Source organism: Stylophora pistillata, chromosome 2, assembly GCF_964205215.1.
Source record: "Stylophora pistillata chromosome 2, jaStyPist1.2, whole genome shotgun sequence".
NCBI classification, from domain to species: domain Eukaryota; kingdom Metazoa; phylum Cnidaria; class Anthozoa; order Scleractinia; family Pocilloporidae; genus Stylophora; species Stylophora pistillata.
Window position 1 is genome coordinate 58,553,758 of NC_142520.1, and position 20,690 is coordinate 58,574,447.

At 37.0% G+C, this 20,690-nt stretch overlaps 4 protein-coding genes and 1 pseudogene across 7 annotated transcripts in view; 2 read left to right on the forward strand and 3 right to left on the reverse strand.

The window, feature by feature from the left end:
* LOC111327780 (methionine aminopeptidase 1) overlaps window positions 1-7,075 on the reverse strand; it is a 19,708-nt gene extending 12,633 nt beyond the window's left edge. The window contains exons 1-12 of one of the 2 annotated variants that reach the window (XM_022932049.2): window positions 6,919-7,075; window positions 5,745-5,805; window positions 5,190-5,266; window positions 4,557-4,611; window positions 4,039-4,130; window positions 3,526-3,609; window positions 3,283-3,350; window positions 2,924-2,994; window positions 2,439-2,570; window positions 1,893-1,998; window positions 1,757-1,794; window positions 1,496-1,561 (exon numbers count right to left, since the gene is read on the reverse strand). In XM_022932049.2, the coding sequence (XP_022787784.2) occupies window positions 1,496-1,561; window positions 1,757-1,794; window positions 1,893-1,998; window positions 2,439-2,570; window positions 2,924-2,994; window positions 3,283-3,350; window positions 3,526-3,609; window positions 4,039-4,130; window positions 4,557-4,611; window positions 5,190-5,266; window positions 5,745-5,805; window positions 6,919-7,032 (964 nt within the window). In that variant the 5' untranslated portion in view covers window positions 7,033-7,075. Of the gene's footprint in view, window positions 1-1,495; window positions 1,562-1,756; window positions 1,795-1,892; window positions 1,999-2,438; window positions 2,571-2,923; window positions 2,995-3,282; window positions 3,351-3,525; window positions 3,610-4,038; window positions 4,131-4,556; window positions 4,612-5,189; window positions 5,267-5,744; window positions 5,806-6,802; window positions 6,875-6,918 lie in introns of those variants that run through there. The other variant, XM_088748894.1, reaches the window with a different exon arrangement.
* Window positions 1-20,690, forward strand: part of LOC148740617 (uncharacterized) — a 1,045,961-nt pseudogene that overhangs the window by 962,339 nt on the left and 62,932 nt on the right.
* On the reverse strand, window positions 7,363-13,703 carry LOC111327741 (uncharacterized). 3 transcript variants are annotated; one of them, XM_088748895.1, is made up of 8 exons: window positions 13,522-13,700; window positions 13,270-13,390; window positions 12,827-12,899; window positions 9,485-9,578; window positions 9,109-9,227; window positions 8,817-9,001; window positions 8,536-8,612; window positions 7,363-8,073 (listed from the first exon to the last, which is right to left on the reverse strand). In XM_088748895.1, the coding sequence occupies exons 1-8, from the start codon at window positions 13,672-13,674 to the stop codon at window positions 7,843-7,845; spliced, it is 1,053 nt and encodes a 350-aa protein (XP_088605021.1). In that variant the 5' UTR covers window positions 13,675-13,700; the 3' UTR covers window positions 7,363-7,842. The 3 variants fall into 3 exon arrangements, 2 of the variants coding, with proteins under 2 accessions (XP_088605021.1, XP_088605022.1); XM_088748896.1 differs by having other exon boundaries at window positions 13,526-13,699; XR_015996694.1 differs by having other exon boundaries at window positions 7,960-8,073; window positions 8,432-8,612; window positions 13,522-13,703.
* Window positions 13,700-19,823, forward strand: LOC111327782 (F-box only protein 16). The gene is made up of 7 exons (XM_022932050.2): window positions 13,700-14,053; window positions 14,155-14,190; window positions 15,566-15,937; window positions 16,101-16,303; window positions 16,475-16,589; window positions 17,970-18,150; window positions 18,365-19,823. Exons 1-7 carry the CDS (start codon window positions 13,886-13,888, stop codon window positions 18,421-18,423), a joined length of 1,134 nt encoding a protein of 377 aa, XP_022787785.2. The 5' UTR covers window positions 13,700-13,885; the 3' UTR covers window positions 18,424-19,823.
* Window positions 19,517-20,590, reverse strand: LOC148740656 (uncharacterized). Its single transcript, XM_088748898.1, has one exon. The coding sequence runs from the start codon at window positions 20,346-20,348 to the stop codon at window positions 19,722-19,724; it is 627 nt and encodes a 208-aa protein (XP_088605024.1). The 5' UTR covers window positions 20,349-20,590; the 3' UTR covers window positions 19,517-19,721.

Consider the following 20,690-nt stretch of genomic DNA (forward strand, 5'->3'; position numbering starts at 1 on the left):
AACAGCGTGTTAAATGACACGCTTCGTAGCGTGTTAAAGTCGTGCGATATGGCACAGTAGCACGGAAAGAGTTGTTAGGCAACCGAAGAGGTTAAGCAAGAAAGCCTTTAGTTTTAGAAGTTCCTCCGCACATTGAAAGAATGGTAGCAAAAAATTATCGGCTTATGTAAAATGTTCTTCCTAGCACAAATGCTTTCACCGTACGCTGACTTCAAGCAAAAAGACAGCCTATGTAAAAAGTTCTTCCTGGCCAAATGCTTTCACCGCACGCTGACTTCAAGCAAAAAGACGGCTTATGTAAAAAGTTCTTCCCAAGACAAATGCTTTCACCGTACGGACTTCAAGCAGGGCCTAGCGACAGTTTGACGATTCGATGGCCCGGTAAATACTATGTTCGAGCAACAATGTGTTAAAAAATTATTGTTTAATAGAGGATTTTGCGTCAAATCAAAGTTTTTCAGAATTTTCAACGTAACGCTGCGCAATTTCAAACAACGATCTAAGCATGATGAATTTTACCGCGTGGGCTTTTTACACATAAGAAATTCGTACATTTTTCGCTTATAAAAGAAAATCAAACAACTGTTTTGAATAAATCTGTCGTCCCGAAGTATTTCTTGGCCATTTTAGTATTGCTTCCTTCTTAACTTATTCCATGGAACTTGAGATTTCACACACGGACAAATTTGCATATTCCCGTTAGAAATATGATCCACAGGCTCATTTGCACACATGCGAAAATATTTAGCGAGTTTTATCTTGATTTTTGAGAGAAAACGAAATATGCACCTATCGCTTTTTTCGACGAAAATAAGTTCTTTAATTAGTCTTCTTTCACTGGAGCTTGTTTTTTGGAAAAGATGATTTTAAAAAATTTACTGCGCATTGTGTTTACTTTCTTGGTTTCTCCAAAATTTTGACTTTTCGTAGGTACGTGTTAGATCGTGTTACACGTAAGTGTCAATGGGTTAAACTCGATCTTGCTATAAATTTCCGCGTTTTGAGAAAAGAAAAATGGGTTTCGTGTGACAAATCGTGATTCATTGGAAGATAACATTGGTGAAGTTTACAACATGAGTCAGTGATTCGATGATGAAAATAAGTTACGAATGCAAGGTTTGCTTTAATGGAGATAGGATAATTTTTTGCACGTGCAATCTCTTACAGATGTTTTGATCTGACATGGGTATTATTTAACACGCGGGATATTTCGCACACCAGAGTGCAATATGACACGGCATAACACGGCTTTTGTTTTCACACCCTTTAACACGCTTCTTTGTTTAACTTGAACACGGTTCATTGTTTATATGGAACAAAAGAAAATTTTAATCAGGAGTGCATTGACACGCTGCTACTGTGTTAACGAAAATTTCTTTTGTGTACCGTGCTAAAATAGTGTGCCCGTGTCATCACCATTATGCTAAAAATCCTGTGGAGGGTCACAATTGCGCAAAATATTTTTTTAAAAACTTAGCACTAATGCAACAAGTACCTTGTGAGATCATTGGTTCTATGGTAAATGTGTGTCCAGGCTTCATTACGCCAACAGCTTTGTTTTCTATAAAACAATTATCCATTGCAAATAGAACATTTTTGCACATGACTGGGTTTTACAAGAAAAAGAAGTAATAAGAAAATACTTGTGGGCACTGAAACACAACTATGAAGGTAAATACGTTTATGAACTACTTTGAAATTTAGGAAGCAAAAAGAGAACCACAGCCAAACAAAGACAACTGTGGTTCATACTTACTTGCATAATGAGGGACATTTGGTGCAGTATGAAACAACCTGTGATGTGGACAATATGATTCCTTAGTTATGACTTCTTTGGGTTTGTACAAAGTAGTTATCATAACAATCCATTCACCCAATCTATGTCCACTTACTCATGAATTCCATGCCCACAGAAACTCTTCACAACAGCGTAGCCATGAGCTTGAGCATGCTTCTGTATGATGTTACCAATCTCTCTGTATTTCACACCAGGCTTCACTAAGAGTCAAACTTCATAAATTACAGCAGACTGAGGTAATTATGGTATTGACTGATCAGAATGCTCCTATGATCTCAAGGATGAGTTGGCAAAACCAACCAAATGCGAGTGGAAAACAAGAAATTATGTTCTGGGTTTCTATACACCCAACAATAATTATCTGTCTCCTCATGTGACAATTATATCTCTGAAAGGATTTCTAGGGAGACAAAGGGGGGAACGCCCACTGTTTTTTCCTCATAATTTCTTTTTTAATTTAATATCTTTTGAGTGGTTTAATTGATGTTGTTAGTATGGAGTGAAGTTACAATCTTACAACACAAGTTTGACCTGAACAGTTCTATGTGGTACCATCACAATATGTGACTTTATGGCAGAGCAATCAACATTGGAACCTTTACATTTTAATAGTACTTACTAACAATATCTAACACATTACCTGATGCTATAGCCTGACTTAAACACTCATGTGTAACCTTCACTAACTGTTTGCTGTCCTCAGACACTTCACCAACAAAGAATGTCTCATTAAGATCTCCATGGAAGCCATCAAAATAAATGGTGATGTCAACTACAAAATGAAAATTGAATGAATTCAAAAACATAGTTGCATAAAGCAAATACTTTCAAGTGTCATTTGACACTAAAAGTTTGGAAAGAAGAGGGTCTTGACTTTCACTTCCAAGCACAAAAAATATTTTGTGCAATTAGGTTTGCTCCACAAGCACTTTTTATAGTACTGTACAAATGTACCTGACCATGATACATGTTTTAAGTGTTTATCCATTCATGAATAACAGTGTCCTAGAAGTTATCATAAAGAGTACCTATTTCAGCCTAGCTGACTTTCCACTGTTAATAACTTAAACTGTGGGTACACTACAGACAAGGATCATTATACAAGAAAATTCAGTGTCAACCTACTGTTTAATAGATCCCCATCCTCCAGGGGGCGTGTGTCAGGTATACCATGACATATCACTTCATTTACAGACCTATTCCAAGAAGTGTTCTCTAATCAATTAAAAACTAGTGATTTGAACTTAAATTAAGCAAAATGGCATTAAATAATTATACTATTTGTGTCAATGCCACATGACTTGCATGGCATTACGAGCAAAAGAACAAACATGTAAACTAAAAGCCTCTTTTATAATTAATTTAATCTTTGAATCAACCTGGTAAAACAAACAACAAAGATAGGGTACTGGCAAGTTTCTAAATTTCTAGCCATTGGTGTGTTGTGAGATATTATGGCAAAAAAGTAGAGAAAACCAACTTACGTGCAACAGGACTTTGGAAATCCATGATAATTAAGAGGAGAAGGATAACAATTCCTCTTAAGACAGGCCTAAAGGAAGGGGAGAGTACTTCAAGAAGTTGCAATCATTAAGTTCAATCCAGCAGAAATCTGTGAGAAACACTAAATTAAATAAAAATAATTTCTAACCCTAACCCAATGCATATGGTTTGTTTTAAAAGACCTTATGATCAAGACAAACTGTACATTTTTTTATATTTTATACCTCATGTACTATTCTGTCCAATTCATCAGTAGTGATACCAACTTTAATATGCCTTGCTGCAGTATCCAACACTTCCCTTGCCAACTACAGAAGTAAAATACAATATATTCAATTGTAGAATATCATGACATATGCATATAACAACTGTCAAACAACTAATTCCTTGTTTTTCTTGCTACCATCTTCCCACTAACGGCATAGATCCATTATCTACACACACACACAACCCAAAATTCCTCCATTTGCTTTCACAAAGGGCTAATGCTCAAAAAGTCAGCTTTGAAACTCCTTACAGTGGCCAACTCAGTTGATAAATTAAACTAAAATTACTTTAATTTATCCCCAAGTTTACTACAGAGTGATTACACAATTCATGTAGTTTTATTTCTTAATTTCTCTTTGCCAAGTATCTACATATCAAATGGTAAAACATGAACAAACAACCCTCCCGAAAGCACAATAAAAATTACCATACTACAAAAACTAGACCAATTCTTAAAGAATAAATGTTACCCTGCATGCCACTTGCATTTTCTTAATTTCCTCCTCATTTAGAACTCTAATCTGCATGCTTTGCTTGGATTTGATCTCTGACAGAGGAACACCTAAAGGAAACATGAAGGACATGTATAGCTTGTCACGAATCTTTGCCACATTGGTTCATTAGAAAAGCTTCTGTATGATGTCACTTTAGGGGCAACCAAACAACAAGTGTTTGCATGAATCATCAATCTCTTGTTTATATTGTTATTTAACTCTTCAAACTGAACCCAACAGAGTTTAAATGTGAAAGTATTTGATTAATTCAAACTGGCTGTCATAATTACAGGATTATTATTTGGCAGAGACCTTTCTGATTTCCCACTGTACAAACTTCTCTCCAGGGAATTACAGCTGTGAGCAGTGAGCCAAATTAATACTTTTGTTCCCCTCATTCAAAATCATATCAAATTTAGATCCAATGACTGCATCTTATTTAGCAGAAGTTCAGTATTTTAACTCTTTGATGCAAAATCAATTTGATTACACACCATTCTCTGCATAGTCAGGTTTCTGGATGTGATCTGGAACCTCTCTCCTTGGAGACTGAAAATAAATTTTAATTCATAATATAAATAGTACAAATTTAACATATGAACAGAGTTTGATATTATTAATTGATCACCTTTTTCCTTGTATTTGTACAGTACTGTAAGTTATAAGAACAGACTGCTTTAAAATGAGGCAAAAACAAGAGTGGAAGAAGTAGTGTTTTCTGTGATCCACTACTGAACACTAAGATACAACTAAAGGCAAAATGAAATATACTTCAGCTGGAACAGATTATAAAAACAAGTTACTCAAAGACTTGCCAAGAGGTACTCTAATGTTCAAACATTTGCTTTTTTTTCTTTTTTTCTCTGGGGGGGGGGGGGGAAGGCAATAAACAGCTCCACCAAAACTATTTCTTGGATGCATTCACTTGCTTCCTCCAAAAGAAAAAAATTGTAAATTACTTAAGAAAACTGTGTCTTGCTAATAAAGCAAAACAAGTAATTTGTCTGTTATATCAGCCCTTGTAAACAAAATGACCAATCAGACAGTCTGCGTACTATTTCCTTCTTTACATAATTAAAAAAATCTACTTAGTTTCAGTGAGACTAAATTCATTTACGATACCATACCTGAGGCCAGGGCTTCAATTTTCCTGTGAATCTATAACCAGGCCATGGATTATAGGTCACTGATTTATTGTTGTCATCTATCAAACAATTTATAGAACAATCAGGTAAATAAAAGTAAAGTAAAAGGTGATGGGCAGACTTGCTGACAAAAAATGTAAACAGGTGAAATATCATTCAAATATCAAACCCCAAAGAGCAATAGAAGATTTGTTACAAGCTGCTGACTTTACATTTCCAACACGGTTTATATCATAAAAATATAATAGTGAAAAAAAAGATAATAATAACTGGAGATAACTGAACAAGGTAACCACTTCAAATATTAATGTTGTCAGTGTGGACCTTGTTTGAATGTTACTTGTATATGAATTGATCTTAACAACCCCTACTTTGTTAAAGTACAGCCTCAAATATAATGTACTACACCTGTCCTGTGCTTTCAGCTTCATAATGTACTACACCTGTCCTGTACCTTCAGCTTCTTATATAATGTACTACATCTGTCCTGTACCTTCAGCTTGATAAATTTTTTAATGTGCTACACCTGTCCTGTACCTTCAGCTTTAGCTGTCTTGTGCACTTTCTTATGTTCACTCCAGCTCTGCTTGAAACAATCCTACAAAATGAAGTTTAACATTCAAGCAAATACAACAGTCACAGATAATATACAAGCTCACTGTTAGGTACATGTACACGCTTGTAATAGGAGTGTTGAAAGATGCAGCAGATCATCTGACAAAATGTAACAACCACAGGCTAATTGAAATAAAGTACTTGGACAATGCTTTTCTCCAGCTTAATAGCCTATAAAATGAGTGGTTTTGAGTGTGCAGCCTAGCAGGGTTACCAGTGGTATGTGAGGTATTGCAACTTTTATTTGCCAGATGCCATCTTGTTTTATCAGGGTTAGATTCGTACTCAACAGGGCTTGACACTAACTTTTCAACTTACTAGCCAAGTGGCTAGTGACATCTTATTTTTTTAGATATTATGATTTCAGTCCGTTTACTGGCCAAACTGGCTAGTGGAAATTGAAAACCAGTAGCCAAAACTGAATTTCTACTAGTCTGTGGCTAGTGGGCTACCGTTAGAGTCAAGCCTTGCTCAACCCTAACGAATATCACTTTTTTCAGAAAATACCTCCTTCAATATTTAATTCAGTGACCAGAGAAACCAATAAAACGAGACAATGCTGATCATTTTAAATCTAAATCAGCCCGTTCTTTGTTAAGGAGACGAGTACTATAACTCGGTACAAATTAGAGTAAGCCTACCCCTTGAAATACAAGTACCCAAAATAATGAATCTGGTCGCATATATTCTATGAATCAGGAAAACTTTCTCTAGAATGAATCCAAGTATTACAAAGAGTAGATCAACGATACATAACCACTGTGTAGCGATAGTAAAAATTTTGCAAAAACAGATTTTTAAGTTAAATTCAGAACATGTCAGTGTGGAAAGTTACTTGTCTATAATTTGGACATAAAGTTTTATCATAAGCCTTTGTAATGACAGAAGAACTGAAACAAGACTTTTGGTGTAGTAGTAGAGGTTGACTGACGCCGTCCAACATCTCAGTATAGACCAAAAGTTAGTCTCAATGCACTCACAATGCATATATAGGTACAAATCGGCACAAATCGTGTACGCGTTTCATGAGCTTTCATCATTGATAGAGAACGTGGTTGCGACAGACTCAACTACAATGAATGCCCCTTAGCTTCACCTGAGCGCAGAAGAAGCTGCCTTGAATTCCAAGCTTAATACATGTAGGGCATTGTAATTTAGCTGGTTGTTGACAGTTAGGACTTTCGCAAGTCCGAGTCACTACAGCCGCCATTAGGAACAAACTGAGCTAGTTTCCAGGGTCATTACAACAAAAACAGCGAGGGAGAACTGGGTCCACTTGGCAAGTACCCACCTATATATTGAGCATTTGAGGGCATTTTTTGTCTTGTCCGTAAAGAAGCACCAAGTTTCCAAGTTTAAATTATTGATACAAAGTAAATTTATCGTTTTCCTCAGCTTTGCACTTAAATGATAAATTCTGCACAAATCAAAAGAAAACATAGGGAGGCCTCTCTGATTAGAGAAAATTTTTGGTTTGATCACTTTTCTATCAAGGCAACAGGGCCCTAATGAAGACTAAAGACACCACAGCAACAAGGAAAAGATTTCTGATGTTTTATTTCATTCTAAGTTTATTTCTTTTTTTGTGGCTATAGTTCTATCCATACCAAGATCTAGATCTTATTAGATATCCTGCCATGGCATGACTCCTTGCATGCAGCCTTTGCAAGGCAACTATCTGTTGTATGAATAACTGGAGCAGTAAAAACAGTTAAATTATTTCCTAAAATATTACTTAAATACAACCGATTTTTATCTCTGCAGTGGCCAATGAGTGAATTTGTGATAAGAGCCACATTCTACTGAGTAGTAATTATCAAATACACCTAACTAAGATAACTAACAAAATAACTTCTGTAACTATATTTGTCATGTCATAAAAACCCACTTTTCATTTCCCACAACAGTTTAAGCAATGTTCAAAAAGATAAACCCAACAAAGTTTCTTCCCAAAGACTCCCATGACTATCTCTATCTAATCTAGCTTTTGACTTTTTCTTAACTTAACAGTCATTTGAAATTAGCTCTGTAGCAGATCAAAGCCCAGCAGAGTCTCAGATATGGAGTCACACAAGGAAAGCAATTGAAAAGGTGACTGCTGGGCAATGCTGGTGGCATGTGGGATGGAATCTGTTATGTAAAACTTGGTAAAGGGCACTTCACAGTCTGTGAACAGCTTCCATGAATCTTTAGGAAACACAGCATGTGTCACATAGGCACTGATCTTCACTGCTCCAGCTGACAGCAGAGCCTGGTGAAACAAAAGGTTTGTAAGTGTGTGGGTTATGATTGGCTATAAGCTAAGCTGACATCATAATGATTGTATTCCCATCCTTATTAGAATTAGTACAGTGTACCAGTAAAATGAGATTGTAAGTGAGGAAGAAGCTTTGTCAAGTGAAGACATCAATAAGCACCAGTTAGAGACAAGAAATGTGTTAAGATAAAAGAAAAGTTTCATAAAGGTTGCATGGGGCTTCTTTTGGGTTTTTATTGTTTTATTTATCTATATGTAAAAATCTAACTTGGCAAGGTACCATATCCACAGTCTCACTTTAGCACACTCCACTAAAGTCTAACTTGGCAAGGTACCATATCCACAGTCTTACTTTAGCACACTCCACTAAAGTCTAACTTGGCAAGGCCACATATCCAGTCTTTAGCACACTCCACTAAAGTCTAACTTGGCAAGGTACCATATCCACAGTCTTACTTTAGCACACTCCACTAAAGTCCCTCCTGTCATCACAAGGTCATCAACAATGATCACATGATGTCCAGCTGGGTCACCTGGAAAACCAGATCAACAACTACTTACTAATTAAAAGTAAACTTAAAGGTTCATAGGTCAAGTGAGTCAACAATAACTAACTATGCAGGGATATTATTCAAATCAGTTCAACTCCCTGACCTGTTTACTTGAAATTAAATTGTTTATAAGAATTTCATCATTCAAGGAGCCACAAAATAAAATCACAATGTTATCAAAGCTACCATCTTTGACTTTCACAATTCTCCGGTCCTTGTCACGGATTTTTGTGCAGGTGATAGTTGGAAAGGATTTAAACATGGTATGAAACCTCTTGAATGCACCGTCATCAGGAAAAGCAATGCTGATGGCATTGTCTTTACTCAGCATCATTATCTCTCGTAGAAGCAAAGGAATTGCTGACTCCAATCTGCATAAATTAAGATCAAGAACATCTGAAATTACATCATAGCATTAATCAGCCACATATTTAAAATATGATCCTCTAATAACATGGGAGATTCCTCAGAGTGTTACCTGGGAATAACATTGTCGGTGAAATAGAATCTTTCCTGCAGGGCATGAATATCAAATACCATTATCTGAGATGGTCCTCGGGCAGTCAATGGAATAGTGGACAACAAAATGGCCAGAGTCTATAGGAGAGAAACAAGTGCACCTGTTGAGATCATTAGATTTCTAGAGTACATCTAGTCCAGTAATACACAACAGAGCACATGTGGGTGATCCTTTTTAATGAAACGAACTGTATGACAGTCGTTTATATGAATTTAATTTACAAATCAAATTGTGATAATAATTATTCTTTTGGTATTTTTGTTGATAAGACACACGTACTGTTTATACACCAAAGACTACTAAGCTAAAAGTAAATCCCTAATCCTGGTAATACCTTTGCAGTGGCAACTTGACCTTCTGTTTCCTCTCTTTCCATTGTTGCAGTTGGAAAGTATGGTACAATAGCAGTAAATGATCGAGCCAACAGCCTGCAAGAATGTAAACAGATAATCAAAAAAAGGGATAAATTAGTGTTCATCTATCCTTCATTGATCCTTTTTTCTCCCAAGAGTAATGCATGAAGCTTTGAGATATCCCTTACTTTTCTTATATAATTTATTATAATGATTATGGAGTTTTTAAATCCCTAACATCATTTTACACATACTCAGAGCTGTTTCCTGCACATTTTCTTTTTTACTAAAAGGGGATTTGTTTCATGATTTTGAGCTTCTATAACATCATCCAGTATTCTGGATTCTGCTAACAACTCAATTGATTTAAAACTCAAAGAAGCTTTTTAAACCTGAACTTAACAAACAATTACAGCATTACAACACTTTTCTAGCATTCTAGTTTACACCTCTATGTTTTGGTGCCACATTGTAATTAGTACCTGCTTTTGTATAACATCATATTGTAAATAATTTATTCATCTACTTGTATACTAGATAATTGTTCACACTCAGTTACTCATTGACAGAAGATGGCATGTGCATGCCGAAACATGTCTTTCAAAAAAGTTGTGTCTCTTACAATATCTATCATTAATTCTTAGGACCTTAACATTAAAAAAAAAAAAATTATGATTCAGAGATGAAGCTGTAAGGAGACATCAGATCTTAACTCTAACAGCTGTGGTCTCTTTGAAAGGTATAAGATTGACCAACATTTTACAGTTTTTCTTTTCACAGGAGTATTTAACATTTTCCATTCTTCCTTGATATAGCATGCAGACTGGTAATAAAAAAAAGATAATTAGTAGACCCCTTGCACCATAAAAATTTTGCTTAAATAATAACCTGGGGTTGAAGTAACTAGTGGTATTTATATTCACTTGATGTATCTCGCGTGTTACGAAAACTAAGACCCTTGAAAACCAAGACCTAAGACCTAAGACCCGTCTTTCGAGATTATGAAAACTAAGACCCCCTAAAATTGAATTCATCAAAATATAAAGTCAAATATTTGTAACCAAAACAGGTCTAATCTGTCAAATTATCTCCTGTTTGATCCTTTCCACCGAGTTTTTGGTCAAATTTAGTGGTAAATTTAGGGGGTCTTAGTTTTCATAATCTTGAAAACAAAGACCCCTCTTAGTTTTCATAATTACAAAAACTAAGACCCCACCAAACCAGTCTGTAAAATGTCTACAAAGTCGAATTACGACCGTTCAAAGACTATAATCCATAAAACAATCAAAAACTACAATTGTATGCGTGCTAGACGATCTGCTTCTTCTAAAAATTTGCAGACATATTTTCAGTATTCTGGCTTTATAAAGATGATGAAAGCCATACAATACCTATGTATAATTGTACGCTGAAAATATGCCTTACCCCAATTGATCTTTAATTTTGTTGTACGTTCATAAACCGCCTCCCGGTTAGCTAAATTGGTTAGAGCGCCGGATTGTGTTGTGCAGGGGGCCGAGGGTTCGAGCCCCGGCTGGACCGATACTCGTGGTCTTAAAATAACTGAGGAGAATTTGCTACCTTTCTATAATCAAAAAATGGATAGATATTCTAGTCTTCACAAATAAGGATGAATAAACCATAGGCCCCGTCTCCTGCAGGGTTAGGGGTAGGAGACATTAATTTCCCACACATGAGGTTACTGTGTAGTGGATGTCCTCTCCTGGGGTGGGATGGGTGGGAATTCTTCCTGAAAAGCCCCCATGGGGAGTGGTCAACTAGCGTATGTATGTATGTATGTATGTATCCTTTAAATCATAAAATTGGCTTTCCATTGGAGATGGATGTTTTTCTACATGTCTCCATGATCAAGATTGCGTTACCAGTGACAGTGCTGAATAACTTATGCACCCACAGAAAGCTCACATTCGATAATAAATCCGGTTAGATTTCCTGTGTTACTGTAACATCACGAAACGAAGAAATGTGACAACAAAAGCGAAGAAAAAACATGATGTCTTCACAAATGGTTTCAACATGGGGTGTAATCCAGCTGTCGAGGAATTTACTCTCCAGACAAGTCCAAGCTCCAGACAATAAAATTTCCCTGGCAGAATAGGTCACATTTACTGACTTCTATTGACCACTTTCATAAATGACTGCCGGATTGATATTCTTTTGTTTAAATTTAAATTAGCCTTTCTGGCCTCGTTCTCCAGTTCAAAATTCAAAAGAGTGTATTATCTCAAGCGAGGCTAGTGAGGCTAATTTAAATTTAAACAAAAGAATATCAATCCGGCAGCCATTTATGACAGTGGTGTATGTTTTGCCAATGGATAACATCAGCAAGCAAGAATAGCCACCCTAGTTCCACTTCACAGGTTTCGTAAGTTTTTACACAAGAAGTGATTGGCAGTGGCCAGGAAAAATTGGAAAACAAACCTTGGGGAGTCGTAAGGAATACCTGGTCATGATTTCCGGTGTCAGTAATTAACTAGTTTGTTTGGAAGGAGATGAAATCGATGTTAGCGCTCTCCCATATTGCAAGTACAGCAGTGTTTTTGCTCGATTGATCGAATATGAGCTTTCTGTGGGTTCTTAATTTAATTTCCACGGTCGTAATTCGACTTTGTAGACATTTTACAGAATGAATAAAGGCTGATAGTTTCTAAAGAAACTGTTTGGGGCTGCGTCGGTGGGGGCAACGAAATAATTTGGATATATCAACAAAGTTGAAATGGTAAATTGGCCACCGTAATGATTACAAAAGCTGAGGTTTCGAGCATTAGCCCTTCGTCGGAGTGAATAGAGGAATTGTGGGTTGTGTGTGCTTTCAAAGGCAGAAAAATAACTTCCCTCCAGTAACGTAGCTCCATTTTCTGCCTTTAAAAGCACACACAACCCACAATTCCTCTATTCGCTCCGACAAAGGGCCAATGCTCAAAACGTCAACTTTTGTAATCGTTACGGTGGCCAATTTACCATTTCAACTTTGTTGATATATCCAATATATTTTACAGAATGGTTTGGTGGGGGTCTTAGTTCTCGTAATTACGAAAACTAAGAGGAGTCTTAGCTTTTGAAATTACAAAAACTAAGACCCCTAAATTTACCGTTAAATTTGACCTAAAACTCGGTGGAAAGGATCAAACAGGAGATAATTTGACAGATTAGACCTGTTTTGGTAACAATTTGACTTGATATTTCGACGGATTTGACTTTAGGGGGTCTTAGTTTTTGTAATCTCGAAACTAAGACGGGTCTTAGGTCTTAGGTCTTCGTTTTCAAGGGTCTTACTTTTCGTAATACCCAATATATCTCACCTGGGAATCTTATAAATAACAGAAAGCTGCTCAAACACCACTTCTGGTGAGTGGAAACTTGCCAGAAATATTACTGCAATGAAGATAAATAACAGAAAGCTGCTCAAACACCACTTCTGGTGAGTGGAAACTTGCCAGAAATATCACTGCAATGAAGATAAATAACAGAAAGCTGCTCAAACACCACTACTGGTGAGTGGAAACTTGCCAGAAATATCACTGCAATGAAGATATAGTGTGTGTGAAAAATTGAAATATTGTGTATATTTTTTTAAGTAAACAAAACAAAGTGAAACAGTGGTCATGGTCTGATTCAAATGACCGAAGGGCAAGAAAACAACAAACAAACAAAAGGAAAAATAGACAAAGGTAGAATACAAATGAAAGTAATATAGCAAGAGACTTTCTAAGTTTATTCTCTTCTGCTGACAACATGCACATACCATCTCTTCCTGCACAATCTTGTTTAGCATTTTCAATGAATAAGTTTGGCCATCCATCTGGAAACTGTTCCCAAGACACAGATCTCAGCTCCACACTTTGTTGATAGTATAAAAGTTCCTTCTAGATAACATAAATAATGGTTTTCATACGAATTAACCACTGTAAATATCTGCTACCATAGTTTGATCACAAATTCACAATGAAATCTCGGTTACTTTTCAAGATTAGATTAATAATAGAAAACGTCTCACTTGCTTCGTGCTTGATGACTGATCCAGTGCACGGCTGCATCGCTCACAGATACTTTTTGCCAAATGATTCATAGATTTATGATAAAACAATACCGCTGGAGGACGTGGTACATGACTTGTTCTCTGATGTGTATTGGCCATAGGATCCGCCATGTTTGTTTTGATTTAAAATGAGCGAACACTCGGTCTAGTGCAGTTTACACAAACGAGTTTTCGTAAAGCAATGGTCAGCGGAACTCTTCGTAATCAACATAACTGAGATGAGGCCGTAAAACTGACATTTGACTTTGCAACGGATTGCTATTTATGCGAAGTGTGTGTTTTTGTCAATCGTAGTCTATTATCGTATGAAAATATTTTACAGATGTCTGTCAGAGCTGTAGACTTTTCTTCTAGTGCTTATGCTAAAACTAAGAGCTTCAAGGCAAAAGAAAATGTTGCAACGGCCTCTAGAATTAAAAGAACACCTGAACACTCGCCGTCCAGTGTGAAAAGCTCTTGGACGCCATCGAAACAAGACTTGAACGAAAAGGTTTGTAGTAAGAGAGCCTTCGTATTCCTTTGCTATTGATTGTTTTTTAAGTAAGTGTGAAGATGTAGAAGATATGGACAAGTTTTGTTCCATTTTCCCAGTTGTTCGATGAAAGGAAAGAGCTTGTCAGTAACTGGGTAAGTGTTTATTTACTTTTAAATAGCATTTAATGAACGGACAATGTAAAAAGTAACACAATAGAGTTTCTGTTTATGAAAACCAGAACAACACGCGATTCGAAATTAATAACTTGGCTACTGATTTCTTGAAAAAAACTCAACTGTTGCTAAAAACAGCTGTCTTCATATGATTGATGACTGTGAATATATAAATATCATAATTTGAACTGCAGATTAATAAATAAAGATGAGTCGGGGATCATTGCACTTGTGAACACTACTTAAGACCTGAAAAAAGTTAAGGCCGGAATTTTTTTCAAACTTTATTTTAGTTGCTATTCAGGAGGTGTTCATAATTGCAGATTGGTCACTCTTGTCCTCATTCATAATTGAATAAAGGCTGATAGTTTCGAAAGAAACTGTTTGGAGCTGCGTCGGTGGGAGTAACGAAATAATTTGGATATATCAACAAAGTTGAAGTGGTAAATTGGCCACCTTAATGATTACAAAAGCTGACATTTCGAGTGTTAGCCCTTTGGTGGAGCGAAGGGCTAACGCTCGACGAAGGCCTAATACTCGAAACGTCAGCTTTTGTAATCATTACGGTGGCCAATTTACCACTTCAACTTTGTTGATATATCCAAACTAATTCATAATTGATTGTTTAGTAAAAAGTGTGTTCTTACTGGGTACAGCTGTATTCTTAAATAGCCTCCAAAATAAGAGCCACTCAGATGAAAGTCACCAATGCCTCAGGCTTGGTTGTTACTTTGATGGTTGCTTGACTGTATTATTTCTCCAGAAGCTTCTGCAGCTGGAATTTTCTCCAGCTACTTATTTCTGAAGGGCTGGCTACCTTAATTAGAAAAGAGAGTGAAATAAAGTATACCTTTCTTTATCTGAACTTTGGTTTATCCCTTGCCACTGTTTCTTTCTTTTTCTTAAATTTAATGGCCAGCTGCTACAAATTCTCTAGAGAACACTGCTGGTAATGCCTTTAATACACAGTTAACAAATGGTAAACACCACAGCGTACGCTATCGAGTTATGGATGCACGCAGGAGGTTGCTAAGCACAAAAGAAGTGTAAGAGTCGCTCGAGGCGATAGCCGAGAGCGACTCTAGCTTCTTGAGTACTTAGCAAACCTCCCAAGTGCATCCATGACTCATTAGTGTATGCTGCGATGTTTACTATTTGTTTTATAACATAACATTGATACATTGAAGCTAAAGAGTTCCCTTTTATTTAACAAATCTTACATGACCAGAAAAAACAAGCACGCACCGAAAAATACTCTTTGCATTTGCTCACGTCATCAGCGTACACCCAAATGAGGGACGCTAAATTGATCAATCAGAGTGCGTACTTTACTTTGGTTATGTTATAATTACAGTTTGACAGGTGGTCTGATGCACAAAGAAAAATGGTTCTTGAAATCCTAATATCAAAGTGCAAGAATTCCCAGCTGCAATATACATTCTCACTGATTGACGAAAAAATTCCAATCACACATGTGGACTTCACTCGTAAGCTACCTTGTGTCATAACTATCTACATCATGTCCTATTTGGATCCTCGAAGTCTTTGTCGCTGTGCACAGGTTTGTTGGTTCTGGAAATATCTGTCTGAGCTTGATCAGATCTGGATGCCCAAATGTTTTAAGTTTGGTTGGATTTTACCATTTATGCCGACACCTTTTGAACAAGGGGTGTGGAAAAGACATTACTTGGAGTGTGTTAGAGGATTACAATATGTTCGGCCAAAGGTAAGATCATTTCTTATATTACACTATTAAAATCTCCAATAACATTTAGGTGAGTCAAAAGAACAGCTCTTTAGGAGTTTTTGAATGCTGTAAATCAAACCAAAGAAGTGTTGTCAGCAGTCTTCAATTATTTCAAATTGCATTCATTTTTCAAACCAAATAGTCTCCTCCAGGATCTCCAAAGTCCATTCCAACTGAAAGAGTGATGTTAAAAAGCCAGAGTCAAGGTAGTCTTTATAAAAAGACAGGAACAGGAACCAAAAAAGCGTTAACAGCTTGGGAGGCTCCTCCCTGGCGGGGCCCTGATCCACATCCTGATGACATCAAGAGGAAGTCATTCAGTAGTGGACATGTAGGAGGCTGCAGGTTAGTCATTATACAATATGTAATGGAACTGACTGATGCTGTGGTAAGGTTTAGGGCAAAGTAAAACTGTGCAAAGCTTGTGATCTTGATAAATGTCGCTTACTTTAGTTCATCATTCAGTGAATTCTCATTACTGTCCATCTGTTTATTTCTGCCATTGTTTTCTTGCAGACGGTGTCACATGTCAACACTCTCATCTGATCATAGTGATCAACACGATCATCTGTACTCATCTAAGAAAGGAACTACCAGTAAATCCACTAAACCAAGAATCCGCTCTGTTGCTGTAAGGACATTCTATAGACTGAGCAATTTATAATATTGAAAACTTATCTAAAATTCCCCACAAATACATGTTCTGAACAAATTTTAGGTTTATAAGGGTGAGTCCTTGGTACAGTGTGGGTCGTGCCTTTGGTTTTAAAAAATGCTCACTTCAAGCCAAATGGATGTGTCTGGGTTGAAACATAGCAGTACACTCTACTCTGCTAAGCACCTAAGGTTAAAACCAATAATTTTACTACATATGGCAATCTGCGGTCTTTCCTTACACTTAGGTAGCACTTAAAGCCGTAAAAATCTTGAACAATAGCTCATCTTTCAAACTGGCAGTCTAAATCCCACAGGGATCAACGAATGCTTTTCATTCCACCAATTTATTCTTGTTTTTCTTGTTGCCATGTTCCCACCAATAACGTAGCTCCATTTTCTGCCTTTAAAAGCACACACAACCCACAATTCCTCTACTCACTCGGACGAAGGGCTAACGCTCGAAACGTCAGCTTTTGTAATGGTTACGGTGGCCAATTTACCATTTCAACTTTGTTGATATATCCAAATTATTTCGTTACCCCCACCGACACAGCCCCAAACAGTTTCTTTCAAAACTATCAGCCTTTAAGGTTAAAACTAACTGATTGTGTTACAATTTTGGATCCACAAACTAACTACAATCTCATTGACATTTAAGAACCAGTTACAGAGTTTAAAAACAGTGAGAGAGGTTTAGGGAGAGCATGGGTGACCAAAAATACTTTGAAGAAGTATTCTGTCAGGAGAACTCAGTCTATAATAATTTTAATGCTGGTGTTGCAGTAGTAGGCACTGAGTTTTGAGGTCAGGGTTATCTTACTGACATGAGTATCTGCAATTTCCATGTTTTATGTTACTCAAAAAGTTAAATGAAATACAATAATTGGAAATAAAGAAAAAGCTACTAAGTATTAGAATCAAAAGATTGACAAACTCAAATTTAATTTGGTCTAGTATTTTACTGAATATTTATTGAGTCAATTTATATGTAACAATTTTCTTTTACTTATCTTTTAAGAACACTCTAAAGGAATATTTCAATCAATTTAAATGTTAATTATAGGACAATTTGGTGCACTTACATGACTGTCCCCCAAAAAATGGAGAAAGACCATTTACTTCACTTTATTGGTTTGACAAGCTGTGCTTATGAAAGGCTGATTAATAGTGAGAATTCACTACAAGTATGCAAATGTATAGTGATACTGATACATAGTGATACTGATGTAGGCGAGTTAACGATTAAAATCAATTTGAAAGGTTAGTTATTGATTAAATTTAGTAATCAAGCTAAAACAGGAATCCCACCCTGACATTTACAGGATAGTACACTAACTAATATTTTTTAAATTAGGGAAACTCAGTCCCTGAATCAGAGCCTGGTGGATCAAAGTTAAACTCGCAAACAGGTCGGCCAGACTGGGCAGTGCAGGCATCAATCTCACCCCTGAAAGCCAGTCGGCCACCACCTGGGTCTGAAATAAAACCTTCTGCACAAACACTTGGAAATGCAAGAGGTGCCAGGGACCTACCAGGTATCTACTATATTCTAGCACTCGTATACAGTGTTTTTATTTTTATTTGTTGACTGCACTGGTAGTTGACCATACAGATCGGTCAGTGGACTGTACTCCTGCTGGTTGCTGATCTTTTGATGCTTAATTTTCAAAGAGAAAACATAATTTTTACACCTGTAGTAGTGTTTACACTTCTGGTAATCAATATTTGCTCTTATTTTCTCTGCTGCAGCTGAGGGTTTATTTAAAATTCAGCCGTGGAGGAGGCCCCCTGAATATGACTCGGACTAAACTACATCCATCTATGTCAGGGTGTGTCATATCTGGTGTGGTCATTGTGAGTTGTCCTGTCAGGAAATGGAGGAAGTGCTCCGTAACAGGTCTTGTTGCTGCTCTGGAAATTAAAGTCATAGCTGATCTCATACTACAGCCTATGGTTTGGTCACCTAGAAGAGCGCAGCCAAGAGAAGAAAGGGATGGTGAAGGAAGTGAAATTTTTAGTCCTTGGAGGAGTGCCATTGTGTTGTGTCAACAGAAAAAGGGCCTCGTACACCAAGTTGGCTGTAGTGCAAGAGAGTAGATCTAGCCGTAAAGTACATGTTACCAAAACTGCCAAAAACAATGTGCATTTGCATATAAGTCATATAAACAAAAGGAATATTTTTTTTAAGGGTGTCCTTTTTTAAAAGCCTGTCACTGAGTTAAGAATGATTTATATCATTTTGTGTGGACAAGATAATAGAGGTGTTAGTCTAGGTGGTTTTTGTCTGCATTCATGCTTAGCAGAGTCAGTGTAACGAAAATTCTTGTTTGCGCTTAAGATTGCTTGATGCAAGGATTTTTATACCTGCTTTGTACACATTGTTACTTCAAGAGCAGTATGGAATTCAAAATGACAATACGATAAGTGCAGATAATGACTGATATTTTTAGTCGTATTCGAGCCAGGAAGAAGCGCGAGATTCAAACAGTACTATTTCCGTCTTTTTTAATTCAACCTTCTCGACCTAATGCATACCCGTCATGAACTGAAATAAAAGCTCCCGGCCGTCAAAAAAACTCTCAGTTATGTATCGTCATCAGTAATTTGATATTCTGAGAGCAATCCATTTGGTTATCCAAGATAGCCCATCAGAACGGAAACAAGCTCTCAGCACTGTCTGAGAAAGATTGGATCATGCATGGCCGTGGAATAATTTGGACTCTTTAGTGACCACTCCTGTGAAATTGAATTTTCTTACCCTCTGGATTGGTTTCTGATGCCAAGACAAGATTGAAGTGATATATCTGCGGGACTGGTCAAGCACAGATATAGTCCAAGCACTGTTAAACTTGGTTGTGAACATTGAATTTGTTTTAACCCTTCCAGCAAGCACTATCAAAGTGATTTCATGATCTCATTTTATTTGCTTAAACTTGATAAAATAAAAAGCCTGTCAGTATCATACGAACAATTACGCTACAGTCAGGACTCCAGATAAACCCTGGCACCATTCGTTAACGCAGTAGGGCAATCAATCTGTATTTAGAGATACGTTGACTGAAAACGGTAAAGTAGAATGAAGTGCGTTAGCCTGTGGTTTTTTCATTTACACTTTTTGCCCTTCTTGAATTACTGGAAGACCACTAACACAAGCGTCTTCAGTAATCTTAGCTTCATAAGAATTATTAAATACTTCTTCGTCACCGTCGTCAACGTTACTATTTTGATCAAAAGTCTTTCCTGAAACATCACGAATCCAATTCAATATTCTATCATCTTTAAATTTGTCATCAACCAGTTCGGAATCAGTCGATGCCTTTCGCGAGGAATGATTGAGGCTTCGCCGTAACGCCGGGCTAGGAGGAAGGCTTCGAACACACGACCGAGGGCTCCAGTCAGCGTTAGGAGAGGTATCCGTTAAGTTTTCACTGTGCCGTGTTAAACAATTCCTTTCTGCAGTTGGTCTCAAGTCAAGTGATAGGGAGAGTCGTTTTGGGGAGGTCCTTGGCGATAGCCTGCATGTTTTATCCCAAGAAAACAATGTTTGTCCCTTGTAAACTTTAGGAGTTCCAGGTCGGCTGGGACGTATCCCGCTGGTGTTTATCTGTTTTGATTTCGTTTCCTCTTTATTTTGAATTGGAGGAAGCGATGATTGTAAGTCTGTGTCGCTTCGCCACTGCCGACAATTCAGATGATTGGCGAATGGCAATTTAGATCGTTTAAAACTTTCCATGTCTAATCAGCGTACAGATGTCTTCAGAAATGACGGAGAGGCAGACTAAAATCTTTAGGTTGGCTTCATTTCCATAGTAATGTTTTACGATTATTCTCTCTCATACTAACGTCGCCAAGTTGTATCTGCCTTGGTTAACCACATTAATACCATGATATACTGAACAACTTTCGCCAATTAAAGATCTCTTCTTTTAACCGGCGTTTTACAGCAGTAACCTATCCTGGAATTTCCGTTGCATTCCTTTACTCGCACGTTTCATTCGATAGCCTGTCGCATGCAAACAAAGGCTGAAGACGCAGTGCTTTATCTTATGCCAGGGATCAGTTTACTAAATAAATG